Source organism: Apium graveolens, chromosome 2 (genome assembly GCF_009905375.1).
Source record: "Apium graveolens cultivar Ventura chromosome 2, ASM990537v1, whole genome shotgun sequence".
Taxonomy (NCBI): Eukaryota; Viridiplantae; Streptophyta; class Magnoliopsida; order Apiales; family Apiaceae; genus Apium; species Apium graveolens.
This window is the reverse complement of record NC_133648.1, coordinates 8015635-8028481: the sequence shown is the minus strand read 5'-3', so window position 1 is coordinate 8028481 and position 12847 is coordinate 8015635. Positions and strand designations below refer to the sequence as shown.

General features: G+C 39.0%; 1 protein-coding gene across 1 annotated transcript; it reads left to right on the top strand.

The window, feature by feature from the left end:
• Window positions 1-443: 443 nt before the first annotated feature.
• LOC141685076 (uncharacterized) lies at window positions 444-12351 on the top strand. The gene is made up of 6 exons (XM_074490199.1): window positions 444-3094; window positions 7151-7285; window positions 7449-7862; window positions 7994-8324; window positions 8399-8591; window positions 9991-12351. The coding sequence occupies exons 1-6, from the start codon at window positions 826-828 to the stop codon at window positions 12274-12276; spliced, it is 5628 nt and encodes a 1875-aa protein (XP_074346300.1). The 5' UTR covers window positions 444-825; the 3' UTR covers window positions 12277-12351.
• The last annotated feature ends 496 nt before the right edge of the window (window positions 12352-12847 follow it).

Sequence of the window (12847 nt, the reverse complement as noted above, 5' to 3'; positions counted from 1 at the left end):
AAGTTACGTTCAAGGTTATTATGGGCGTGAAGCTAGTGGCACTGGTCCTTCGTGATTGATATGTTACCGCTAGTGGCTCTGGTCCATTGCAACACTGATAGAATAAGATGAATCACTGTGGTTTTTTGAATCACTCTTATAAGATGAATTACAAGTAGTCTCTGACTTCACTACCCGAGTTAACTGACATTAGACACACATTCTGAGATATTTTGTTATTACTTAAGTATGAATTAAGTCTATGAAGGACCTGTCAAGATCGAGTCTTGCCAAGAACAATTTACTATAGCTCGCAGGAAATTTCTCTAGTGTCCAGGTGACACGGGCCTTCGACTAGTCTACGATTAAGTCTCTGATTAAGTTTATGCGATTGTTTAGACTAATATTACCAATGTGTAGAGAGTCAAATTAGGAAAAAGCTTTGTAATCACTTCCAGTGGGAATTGACCCTACTACACATGGCACACTTGGCTTTTGTGGAAAATATTGTAATAATCACGCCCAAACAATGGACTTGAGAAAATTGCTCAATGAAGTTGACAGGGCAACTAGACTTGTAACATAAGGACCTTGCCATAGAGCGCTAGACAAAAGTATTAGCAAGGGACAAAGCCTTAACCGCCCGGTGTTGTTTCTGTTGTCTAAGGATTAGTCTACACAATTGTTTATACTTGTCTAGTTTACAATCAAATATAGATATTTGAACAAACACATCTACCAAGTGGCTGCAAAGAGAAATAGTGAAATACCCTATATATCTTGTACAAGTTTGTGGACAGGAGAGCAGAATATATCGAATTACGGAACAATCTGTAGTGAAAGAAGATGGGGTTGGCTACTGTGAGTTTTCTGTTATATGCATGGCTTTTTTTGATGGCTTTTCATGATAGCTCAACTCTAGCGGATGATCAAAGATCCTCTTATATTGTTCATATGGACAAATCGTTCATGCCAAAGGCTTTTGCTAGCCACGGGCATTGGTACACATCTACAATCGAGTCTGTCAAGTCTACAAGCCATGCATATGCTCCCAGCGTCATCTACACTTATGACAATGCATTGCATGGTTTCAGTGCATCGTTGTCTAAGAGTGAATTGGAAACTCTTAGAAAGTCGTCAGGATTCGTCTCTGCTTATAGTGACAGGACTGTCACACTTGACACCACACATACTTTTGAATTCCTCTCGCTCAATCCTGACACTGGGCTGTGGCCTGCTTCCAATTATGGCAAAGATGTCATTATTGGTGTCATTGACACCGGAGTCTGGCCTGAGAGCGCAAGCTATAAGGATGATGGGATGACCGCGATTCCTTCAAGGTGGAAGGGGACTTGCGAGGAGGGTCAAGAATTTAATGCTTCACTTTGTAACTTGAAGCTCATTGGAGCTAGATACTTTAACAAGGGTGTTAGAGCTAATAATCCTAATATCACTATAAGTATGAACTCTGCCCGTGACACTATGGGTCATGGTACACACACGTCGTCGACTGCTGGTGGAAATTACGTTGAAGAGGCTTCCTTTTTTGGCTATGCCTTGGGAACTGCAAGAGGGATGGCTCCACGTGCTAGGGTGGCAATGTATAAGGTCCTTTGGGATGAAGGACGTTATGCGTCTGATGTTCTTGCTGGGATGGATCAGGCGGTAGCTGACGGAGTTGATGTGATATCGATATCTATGGGCTTTAATGATGTGCCTCTACATGAGGATCCTATTGCCATTGCTTCTTTTGGTGCAATGGAAAAAGGGGTGTTTGTTTCTTCGTCTGCTGGGAATGAAGGACCACACTCCGGAACATTGCACAATGGCATCCCATGGGTCTTGACTGTTGCAGCGGGTTCAATAGACCGATCGTTTGCTGGGAGCTTGAGTCTGGGCAATGGGTTGGTCATCACCGGATGGACTGTGTTTCCTGCAAAAGCTAAGATCCGAAACTTGCCGTTACTATATAACAAAACCATGTCTGCTTGCGATTCTGATGAGTTGTTATCTGGAGCTTCTTCTGCCGTCATTGTATGCAAAAACACAGGCTCCTTTAGTTCACAGTTGGACTATATTTCCAGATCAAACGTTGCTGCTGCTATCTTTATCGCAGACGATCCTCATATATTTATGTCTCAATTTTTTTCATACCCTGGAGTCGTGGTTAGTCCCAAGGATGGAGCTACCGTAATCAGATATGCGAAAAGTACTTCGGAACCACTGGCTAGCATCAAGTTTCAAGAAACATTAGTAGGCACAAAACCAGCACCTGCAGTTGCGGACTACAGTTCAAGAGGCCCTTCGCCAAGTTATCCGGGGATCTTAAAGCCAGATATAATGGCACCAGGGACATTAGTCTTGGCTTCTTGGATCCCATATGATGGGGTAGCCAACATAGGTAACAACATTGAGTTGTCTAGTGACTTTAATCCAATTTCAGGGACATCCATGTCTTGTCCTCATGCTTCTGGTCTCGCGGCTCTCCTAAAAGGTGCACATCCCGATTGGAGCCCTGCTGCTATTCGGTCTGCAATGGTTACCACAGCCAACCCCTTGGACAATACACATAGCAGTATCCGAGACATTGGTACAAGTTTTAAAGTTGCTACTCCATTAGCCATGGGAGCAGGCCATGTAGACCCTAATCGTGCCCTTAATCCAGGCCTTATATATGATGCCACTGCACAAGACTACGTTAATCTTCTCTGCTCCATGAATTTCACTCAGAATCAAATCAGGACAATCACAAGGGCCAGCTACAGCTGCATAAAAAAGTCTTCTGACTTAAATTATCCATCGTTTATTACCTTGTACACGAATCAGACTAGTGGTCGAACGTTGCATCAGACATTTTACAGAACAGTCACCAATGTTGGAGATGCAGCAGCTATTTACAAGGTCAAGGTGATGGCACCAAAGGGTTCAGTTATTACGGTTTCACCGGATACATTGGCGTTTCAGAAGAAGCACGAGAAGAAGAGCTACACCATGACTATAAATTTCAAAGCTGTGGCTCCTACTGTTTCATTTGGTTCACTTGTTTGGATTGACAAGAATTCTAAGAACACGGTTAGGAGTCCTATTGTTATATCACCTGCAGTAGATATGTGGTAATCAACAGCTGAAACTTAAATTTTATTTGAATAATATTTGAAAGGTACATTTTCTTCTTCTCTGTCACTATATCATTACTTTGATTTTACAGATGGAGTATCGTGTAATAAGGAACATAATGCTGTAATATTGCCTAAAAACGATGAAATTGAGAAATACAGACTAAAAACTATAATCTGGAGAAGGGGTTGAACCAATTTTTCTTTTCTGCAATTGCTGGTATTCGAATAGTCAAATGTGTATCCTCTGTAATGTAAACGTTCGATATGCGAATAATAATCACATAGTGTATCCTCTCTAATGCAAACATTCGATATGCGAATAGTAATATCCTCTGTAATGCAAATATTTGATATGCCAATAGTAATCACACGGTGTATCCTCTGTAATGCAAACATTCGATATGCGAATAGTAATCACATATATACTCAGATGTTAATCATACTTTTATTGATCAGCTCCTAATTCTGCAAGGGAATCTGTATTATAAAAAACCTCCAACCTACCATTAATAAACTAAAAGAGAATGATTAAAATGGTTGAAGAAGAAGTCAAGTATCATATTAGCTTCTGCATCTATATTCGTATGGATAGGACTGAAGATGATTTGTGACCAAACAGAAAAAAAAAATCTAATAAGAAAAGTTACACGTTCTAAAAACCAAACAATTTTATTTGTTTACGTTCTAAAATCGTTACCTGTTTGTTGGTATAAAAATAAAAAAGAACAGAGTTGGTGTCTGAGAGGTACCAAGAAGTGTTCTATAATCCAATCAGACAAACTCACCAGCAACATAAAAAAGATAATGAAATCAGAAACACCTAACTGATGAACAATCATGGCAACAAAATTCTTTATAATTTCAACCTTCAGTGAACTTGCAAAGGGATTAACGGGTAGAACTCGGGAACAAAGCAGATTTTTCATGTTTTGTAGTTGTTGGAGAAATTTCGTAAAAACATGTAATCAAGGGTAGCTGGTTTATGAAAAATAGGGAAGGTGTCTCGATTTGTCTGGGATATCGGATCCTTTTTGCCAAAGTTATGTGAAATTTGGGTCAGAGACTTCATAGATAAGTTCCGTATGATTGATTCTTCCTCGTTTCAGACATAGTATATAACTTGGACAATAAGTAATTAATTATTAATTAGAATTAATAATTATTAAATATTAGAAATTTGGAGATATTAAGTTATGTCAAAATGTGATATAAGAGTAGTGTTTAACTATGCACTCTCTGTCGAAGTCATTGGTTTCATATCTGAGGTGTTGGATACCTTTACCACAAAATGTAGCCATACAATTGTCGTGGTGAAACATTAGCCTGAACGAAGTGAAAGGCAAGAAGTTTTAACATAACATTTGAGGTTGTTAAGGCGTTAATCTAGTGGCGCTGGTCCATTATAAATTCATGGTTGATATGTTAGCGCCAGTGGCTCTGGTCCATCGCAACACTCATATGACACCCCCGGTGTTTGTATCACCTGTCATGATGTGAATTACTTCAAGTTTATGACTTCAATTCCGGACTTAACCGCCATTAGATATGCATTCTGATATTGTATGTTACTATCCTTAATTTTTGACATAGGAGTAATGCTAGAGCTTTCAAATCCGTTCCCCAACCGTTTCCCAAATGATGATGTATCAGCTAGCTATTGGTCATTCCTTTCTAAAGAAATTGGATTTTACGTGTATTAATATGAGCTCCACCAATTAAACACGTGATGTGTAATTCAGGAATAATTTTGGGAGACCATACACAAGTCTAGAAAGAGTACCCTGGAAATTCTCTCACTGTCAAGGCCTGTGATACCATAACAAGTTCATCCGTCAGCACAAGGTAAAACCATGATAACATTCTACATTGTATATTTATTATCTCTTTTCCGCATTTGATCAGGCTGATCATCTGATGTTATGCACTTCTACTTCTAACATTTCTAACGTTTAGAGTAAAATGTCATTTAAATGTATTGTAACAAGACTTTCAGGGAAAATTACCCTACTAACACATGACACATTGGCACAGTTGGCTTTTGTGGTAAACTCTAGACGATGATCAAAGATTCACTTATATTGTTCATATGGACAAAGCGCTCATGCCAAAGGCTTTTGCTACCCATCAGCATTGGTACAAATCTACCATTGATTCTGTCAAGTCTACAAGCCATGCATATACTTGTTGGAAAATGTGGGTATTGAGCCCCACATTGTCAAGTCATTTTGAGCCGTTCTTGAGTGGGTGACGCTTGGAGTATGTTCTCCTCCGTGAGAGCTTTCCGAGGCACTTTGAAACACTCAAAATGCTCAAGTGATGAATGAGATGTGATAATCTAAAGTTGGTCCCTTGAAGGTGGAAATGTTGTAAATAAACTTGTATCCTACATTGAAATGGAAAAGGGGTTTCCATTGTTTTATATAGCATAACACTTTAGTAGTGTATAAAAGTGTTACTAAGGTATTACTCCACCTCCTATGTGCGCGTATAAGGGGTGCAAATTATGGGTTACATGAATGTAACAGAAAATTGGCCATAATCATGGACTATTTGATTTTATTAATCGATAATTAATTAACACGTTTAATTACATGAATGTAACAGAAAATTGGCCATAATCATGGACTATTTGATTTTATTAATCGACAATTAATTAACACGTTTAATTAATTGTAAAGAGTAGCACACAAGTCATCCATCTCATACGATACCACACACAGCCGTCTTTTTCACAGTTATACTCACGCACTGTTATTCGCTCTGTTCTAGCTCGCCGAAGGTGCATTTTTCACAGTTATACGCGCGCACTGTTATTCGCACACACTGTTTTAATTGCATGTATTAATCGCAGATTGTATTAAAAATACTCACGTGAAGCCTTCGGGTTTGCCTGCGCGTGCGACGTGCTGACACAAATATAACAGAAAATGGGCCACAATCACTGACTATTTGATTTTATTAATCGACAATTAATTAACACGTTTAATTAATTATAAAGAGTAGCGCACAAGTTATCCATCTCATACGATGCCACACATAGCCGTCTCTAAACACAAACCCTATCCTTCTCTCTCTGCTCGGTGATAATTTCTTGCTCTGTTCTAGCTCGCCGAAGGTGTGTTTTTCACAGTTATACTCACGCACTGGTTTCCATTGCTTTATATAGCATAACACTTTAGTAGTGTCTAAAAGTGTTACTAAGGTATTGCTCCACCTCCTACGTGTGCGTAGGGGGTGCAAATTGTGGGTTACACGAATGTAACAAAAAATTGGCCATACTGACGGACTATTTGATTTTATTAATCGACAATTAATTAACACGTTTAATTAACTGTAAAGAGTAGCGCACAAGTCATCCATCTCATACGATACCACACACAGCCGTCTCTAAACACAAACCCTATCATTCTCTCTCTGCTCGGTGATAGTTTCTTGTTCTGTTCTAGCTCGCTGAAGGTGCATTTTTCACAGTTATACTCACGCACTGTTATTCGCTCTGTTCTAACTCGCCGAAGGTGCATTTTTCACAGTTATACTCGCACACTGTTATTATACTCGCGCACTGTTATTCACACACACTATTTTAATTGCATGTATTAATCACAGATTGTATTAAAAATACTCACGTGAAGCCTTCGGGCTTGCGAAGCCTTCGGGCTTGCGAAGCCTTCGGGCTTGCGAAACTTTCGGGCTTGCCCGCGCGTGCGACGTGCTGACACGAATGTAATAGAAAATGGACCATAATCACGAACTATTTGATTTTATTAATCGACAATTAATTAACACGTTTAATTAATTGTAAAGAGTAGCGCACAAGTCATCGATCTCATACGATACCACACACAGCCGTCTCTAAACACAAACCCTATTCTTCTCTCTCTACTCGGTGATAGTTTCTTGCTCCCTTCTAGTTCGTCGAAGGTGCGTTTTTCACAATTATACTCACGCACTGTTATTCGCTCTGTTCTAGCTCGCCGAAGGTGCATTTTTCACAGTTATACTCGCGCACTGTTATTCGCACAGACTATTTTAATTTCATGTATTAATCACAGATTGTATTAAAAATACTCCTGCCCTCATGTACACTTATGACAGTGAATTCCCTGGTTTCAGCACATTGTTGTCTAAGAATGAACTTGAAACTCTTAAAAAGTTGTCAGGATTCGTCTCTGCTTATCGTGACAGGGGTGTCACACTTGACACCACACACACTTTTGAATTCCTCTCGCTCAACCCTGACACATGTCATCATTGGTGTCATCGATACCGGAGTCTGGCCTGAAAGTGAAGGATGATGGGATAATAATCCTGGTATTACTATTAGAATGAACTCTGCCCGTGACACTATAGGTCATGGTACACATACGTCGTCAACTGCTGGCGGAAATAACAAAGCCATGTCTTGTGATCCCGTTGAGTTGTTATTTGGAGCTCCCCCTTATGTCATTGTATGCAGCAACATAGTCTCATTTAGTACACAGTTATACTACATTGCCAGATCAAACTTTGCTGCCGCTATCTTTATCTCTGATGATCCTCGGATATATGGGTCTCGACTGTTTCCTTACCCTGGAGTTGTAGTTAATCGCAAAGATGGAGCTGCTGTTATTAGATACGCAACAAGTGCTTCTGAACCACTGGCTAGCATCAAGTTTCAACAAACATATGTGGGCACACAACCAGCACCTGCTGTTGCTGAATACAGTTCAAGAGGCCCCTCGCCAAGTTATCCAGGAATCTTAAAACCAGATATAAAGGCGCCAGGTACATAGTCTTGGCTTCCTGGATCCCAGATGGTGGTGTAGCCTACATAGGTAACAACATTGTGTTATCTTGCGACTTTATTCTCATTTCAAGGACATCCATGTCTTGTCCTCATGCTTCTGGTCTCGCAGTTCTCCTAAAAGGTGCACATCCCGACTGGAGCCCTGCTGCTATTCGGTCTGCAATGATTACTACTGCCAACCCCTTAGACAACACAAATAGCAGTATCCGAGACATTGGTACAGGTTTTAAATTTGCTACTCCACTAGCCATGGGAGCAGGCCACATAGACCCTAATCGTGCACTTAATCCAGGCCTTCTATACGATGCTACATCACAAGACTATGCTAATCTTCTCTGCTCCATGAACTTCACACTAAATCAAATTAATACAATCACAAGAGCCAGCTACAGATGCATGAACAAGTCTTCTGATTTAAATTACCCATCATTTATTACCTTGTACACTAATCAGACTAGTGATTGAACGTCATATCAGAAATTTTACAGGACCGTCACCAATGTTGGAGATGCAGCAGCTATATACAACGTCAAGGTGACGGCAGCAGAGGGTTCAAGGGTTCAGTTGTTACGGTTTTACCAGATACATTTGTTTTTGAGAAGAAGCACGAGAAGAAGAGCTGCACCATGACTATAAGTTTCAAAGCTGCGAGTCCTACTGTTACATCTGGTTCATTTGTTTGGATTGAGAAAAATTCTTACAATACGGTTAGGAGTCCTATTGTTATATCTCCTGCAGTAGATATGTGGTAATCCACTGCTGAAACTTGAATTTTATGTGACTACAATATTTGAAAGGTACATATTAAAATAAAAACTGGAACAATGCTTAAAACTTAAAACTTATATGCAAATTTATTTTTCTACAGTGACTGTTGCTTGCCTGTGTATCATCCCCTATAATGCAAACTAGAAATATGCAAATCTTCCCTCTGTGGTGTGCAGGTAATGCATTATTCGTTAGTCACATTTAATCATATACACTCAGATAATAATCATACACAGACTAGACTGATCTCATAATTTAACGAAAGAAGTTATATAATCACTAAAATCCAACCTACCACTACTAAAATAAAAGAGAATGATTAATTATATCTTGTTAGCTTCTGCATTCTTACATTTTATGGATAGAACTGAGGATGATTTGTGACCGGCCAGAATAAAAAGAATCTAATAAACACCCTTACAAGTTACGCGTTCTAAAAACCAAACAAGCTTTATTTGTTTATTCTTGAACAAGGTTTCTCTGAACACAATGTCACTATAACTTATAAGTGCAACATTTAGAATTTCCAATCACTCTGGTGCATGCTAATGACTGCAATCGAAATGACTGCCACTTGTGCCGTGGTTTCTGAATTATTGTAACGCGTGGTACCATCAAAATGTTTGCACATGTTTTATACATTAAAATTTTATAAAATATATCTCATGGTGTATGTGAAAATTGAAAAAAATAAAGCACTTTATATCTTATGGTGTTTCTGAAATACTAGGATAAGAAGTGATTTTGCCTTTTGATCATACTGCCATCTTGCTCCACGATGCATGGACCAAATTACTCTACTTTGATAGCCTTATATCTTGATCGACAACCAAAAAGTTTAGAATGTTATATCAGTAACTGTAAGAATTCTGCTGTCATTTTGTTGATACTTAAAAGTTCCGAAATTTCCTACATAGTTCTTCTATTAATGCTGGTAGTACCAGTGCTCAGAGGTTAGAATATACATAAAGCTTTCTTTCAAATTTGTTGGTATTATTGATATAGAAAAGAAAAATATTGGCATAAATGCATGTTGTTTTTTAAGTAATTTCTATACACCCATACTATCATTTTAGAGTGCACAAACCCTCCATTATTTCTTTGGCTCTGACAATAGTTGATCACAAAAATCTTCCTTGTAGCCCTTATCACAAAGAAGGGTCCCCAAGTCTTTACAAAATTCTTTGAAGAATACATCATGCACAAAAACAAGTTGGAATATGGAAGTAAAAGATTACTTATTAATATTGCATTTCCATGCTTCCACTCCATTATATAAGAATCTATCAACTCAAGTTTAGACAGTATCCTACTTCACTTATTAAACACTCAAATTGAACCATGGCTGCACAATTTCATTTCAATGTATTCTTTCTCTTGATTGCAGTTTCACAATTCTTATTTGTTTCAATAGCTCATGGAACAGATTCTTACATTGTTCATATGGACTTATCAGCCATGCCAAAAGCCTATTCTAACCACCACAGCTGGTACTTGGCCACCCTTGCCTCCAAAGCCGACAACTCGAAAATTACCACAACCACAATCCCCTCATCCTCAAAAATTATCTATACCTACACTAATGCCATGCATGGTTTTAGTGCAATTCTTTCTGATTCCGAGCTTGAATCTATCAAAAGTTCACCAGGCTATGTTTCTTCATTTAGAGATGTTTCTGTGAAACTTGACACAACTCATTCCTTCAAGTTCCTTGGCCTCAACTCCAATTATGGTGCATGGCCAGAATCAGAGTACGGAAAAGATGTCATTATAGGCGTAGTTGACACCGGGGTTTGGCCAGAGAGTAAGAGCTATGATGATTATGGAATGTCACCTATTCCATCCAAATGGAAGGGGACGTGTGAAATTGGTACACAGTTTAATTCCTCTTTGTGTAACAAGAAGCTTATTGGAGCTCGTTACTTCAATAAAGGCTTACTAGCTAAGTTTCCTAATACCACCATATCAATGAATTCTGCTCGTGACACTGATGGACATGGCACTCACACCTCCTCCACAGCTGCTGGAAACTATGTAGACGATGCATCATTTTTCGGATATGCCTTCGGAACTGCTAGAGGCATGGCCCCGAATGCTCGAGTTGCCATGTACAAGGCCTTATTTGAAGAAGGCTCTGTCACTTCAGACATTTTGGCTGCAATAGATCAGGCAATGGAAGATGGTGTGGATGTCTTATCAATGTCTTTGGGATTAGATGGTGTGCCGTTCTTTGAAGATCCAATAGCCATAGCGACATTTGCAGCCCTTGAGAAGGGCATATTTGTTTCAACATCAGCAGGCAATGAAGGGCCTTTTATTGAGACACTACATAACGGCACACCCTGGGTTCTAACAGTTGCAGCTGGTACAATTGACCGTGAATTCTTTGCAAATATAAATCTTGGAAATGGAGTTGTAGTTACGGGCCAAACACTCTACCCAGGGAATTCAACATCCAGCCAAGAATTTAACCTTGTTTTCATGGGTGCATGTGATAACAAGACCGAGCTTGAGAACGTTGGGCAAAAAATTGTAGTGTGTCAAGACAAGAATGATACACTCAGTGACCAAGTTTATAATTGTCTTAATGCAAATGTTTCTGCTGGTATTTTCATAACAAATAGTTCATATTTGGGGTTCTTTCTTCAGAGCTCTTTTCCAGCTCTCTTTTTGATTCCCGAAGATGGTGTAATAATTTTGAATTACATCAACTCAAATGAGAAGGCAAAAGCAAGCTTTGAATTTCAAAAAACAAGTCTTGGTAAAAAAGTAGCACCTAAAGTAGCTGCCTATAGCTCAAGAGGACCATCGCCTAGTTGTCCATTTGTATTAAAACCTGACATAATGGGACCTGGTGACATTGTCTTGGCTTCATGGCCTAAAAATGTAGCAGCCACTCAAATTGGTTCAGCTGATTATTTCAGTGACTTCAATCTCTTATCTGGTACATCTATGTCATGTCCACATGTGGCAGGGCTTGGGGCACTGCTCAGAGGAGTTCACCGCGATTGGAGCCCTGCAGCAATCCGGTCTGCAATGATGACAACAGCTGACTTTTTGGACAATACGAACAACCCAATCCAAGATATTGGATCAAACAAACCAGCCACTCCTCTTGCCATTGGAGCTGGCCATGTCAATCCTAACAAGGCCTTGGATCCGGGGCTCATTTATGATGTAAAAGCAGTAGATTACATTAATCTTCTTTGTGCACTGAATTATAACAGCAAACAGATACAAACTGTTACCAGGTCAGGTTCATATAACTGTTCCCATCCTTCACTTGACCTCAATTACCCTTCTTTCATTGCATTCTTTGATAAAAGTGACGCGGTGCAAGAATTTCAAAGGACTGTGACTAATGTTGGAGATGAAACATCAGTCTATGAAGCGAAAATAACACCCATGGATGGCTTGGAAGTCAGTGCTGTCCCTGATAAGCTGATTTTTAAAGAAAAATACGAGAAGCAAAGCTATAAGTTGAGTATACAAGCTCCACCAACGCTGAAAAGCAAAATCATTCACGGTTCTATCAGTTGGATTCAACTTGGAGGTAAACATGTTGTCAGGAGTCCTATATTGGTTACAAATCTCAGCTCCGCTATATTACCAGGGGATAACTAACCTGTCTTTTGTACTTATTTTTTATCATGTAACAGCCACCAGTTACTAATGACATCAATAAACATTATACAATGATTCCCATTTCGAGAACCTAACTTTTTCAGTTATTTTTCAGAATTTTCATAGAGCATATAGTGTAACGACACATTTCCGATGTTCTCTGAGATGAGTTTGCTTTTATAAATGTTACTAATAGCACAAAACATACTAGGATGAGTCATGAGAGTGTTTTCAAATTCACTCTTATGGTAATATTATTTAAGGGGTTCTAACTGTCGAGTCAAGAAACTGTGCAATAACAAACTTTTCTAAACTCAATCATTCAGAGAATCTTATTCATGTTATCTTGAGCTAAAGTGTCTTGACAGTAAAAATTACATTATCTATATGAAGATGATGTACAATCATATTATTATATACATTGATTATGGCATCATCAGAAAGACAAACTTTGTAGGACATGCAGGTACAGCTTGTCCCAGAAGATGTTGCCAATCTTGCAGAAGTCACAGTATAATCTTATCTGTGTATATGACTTGTTTCTACATGATTGAAGGGAAATTATCCTGCA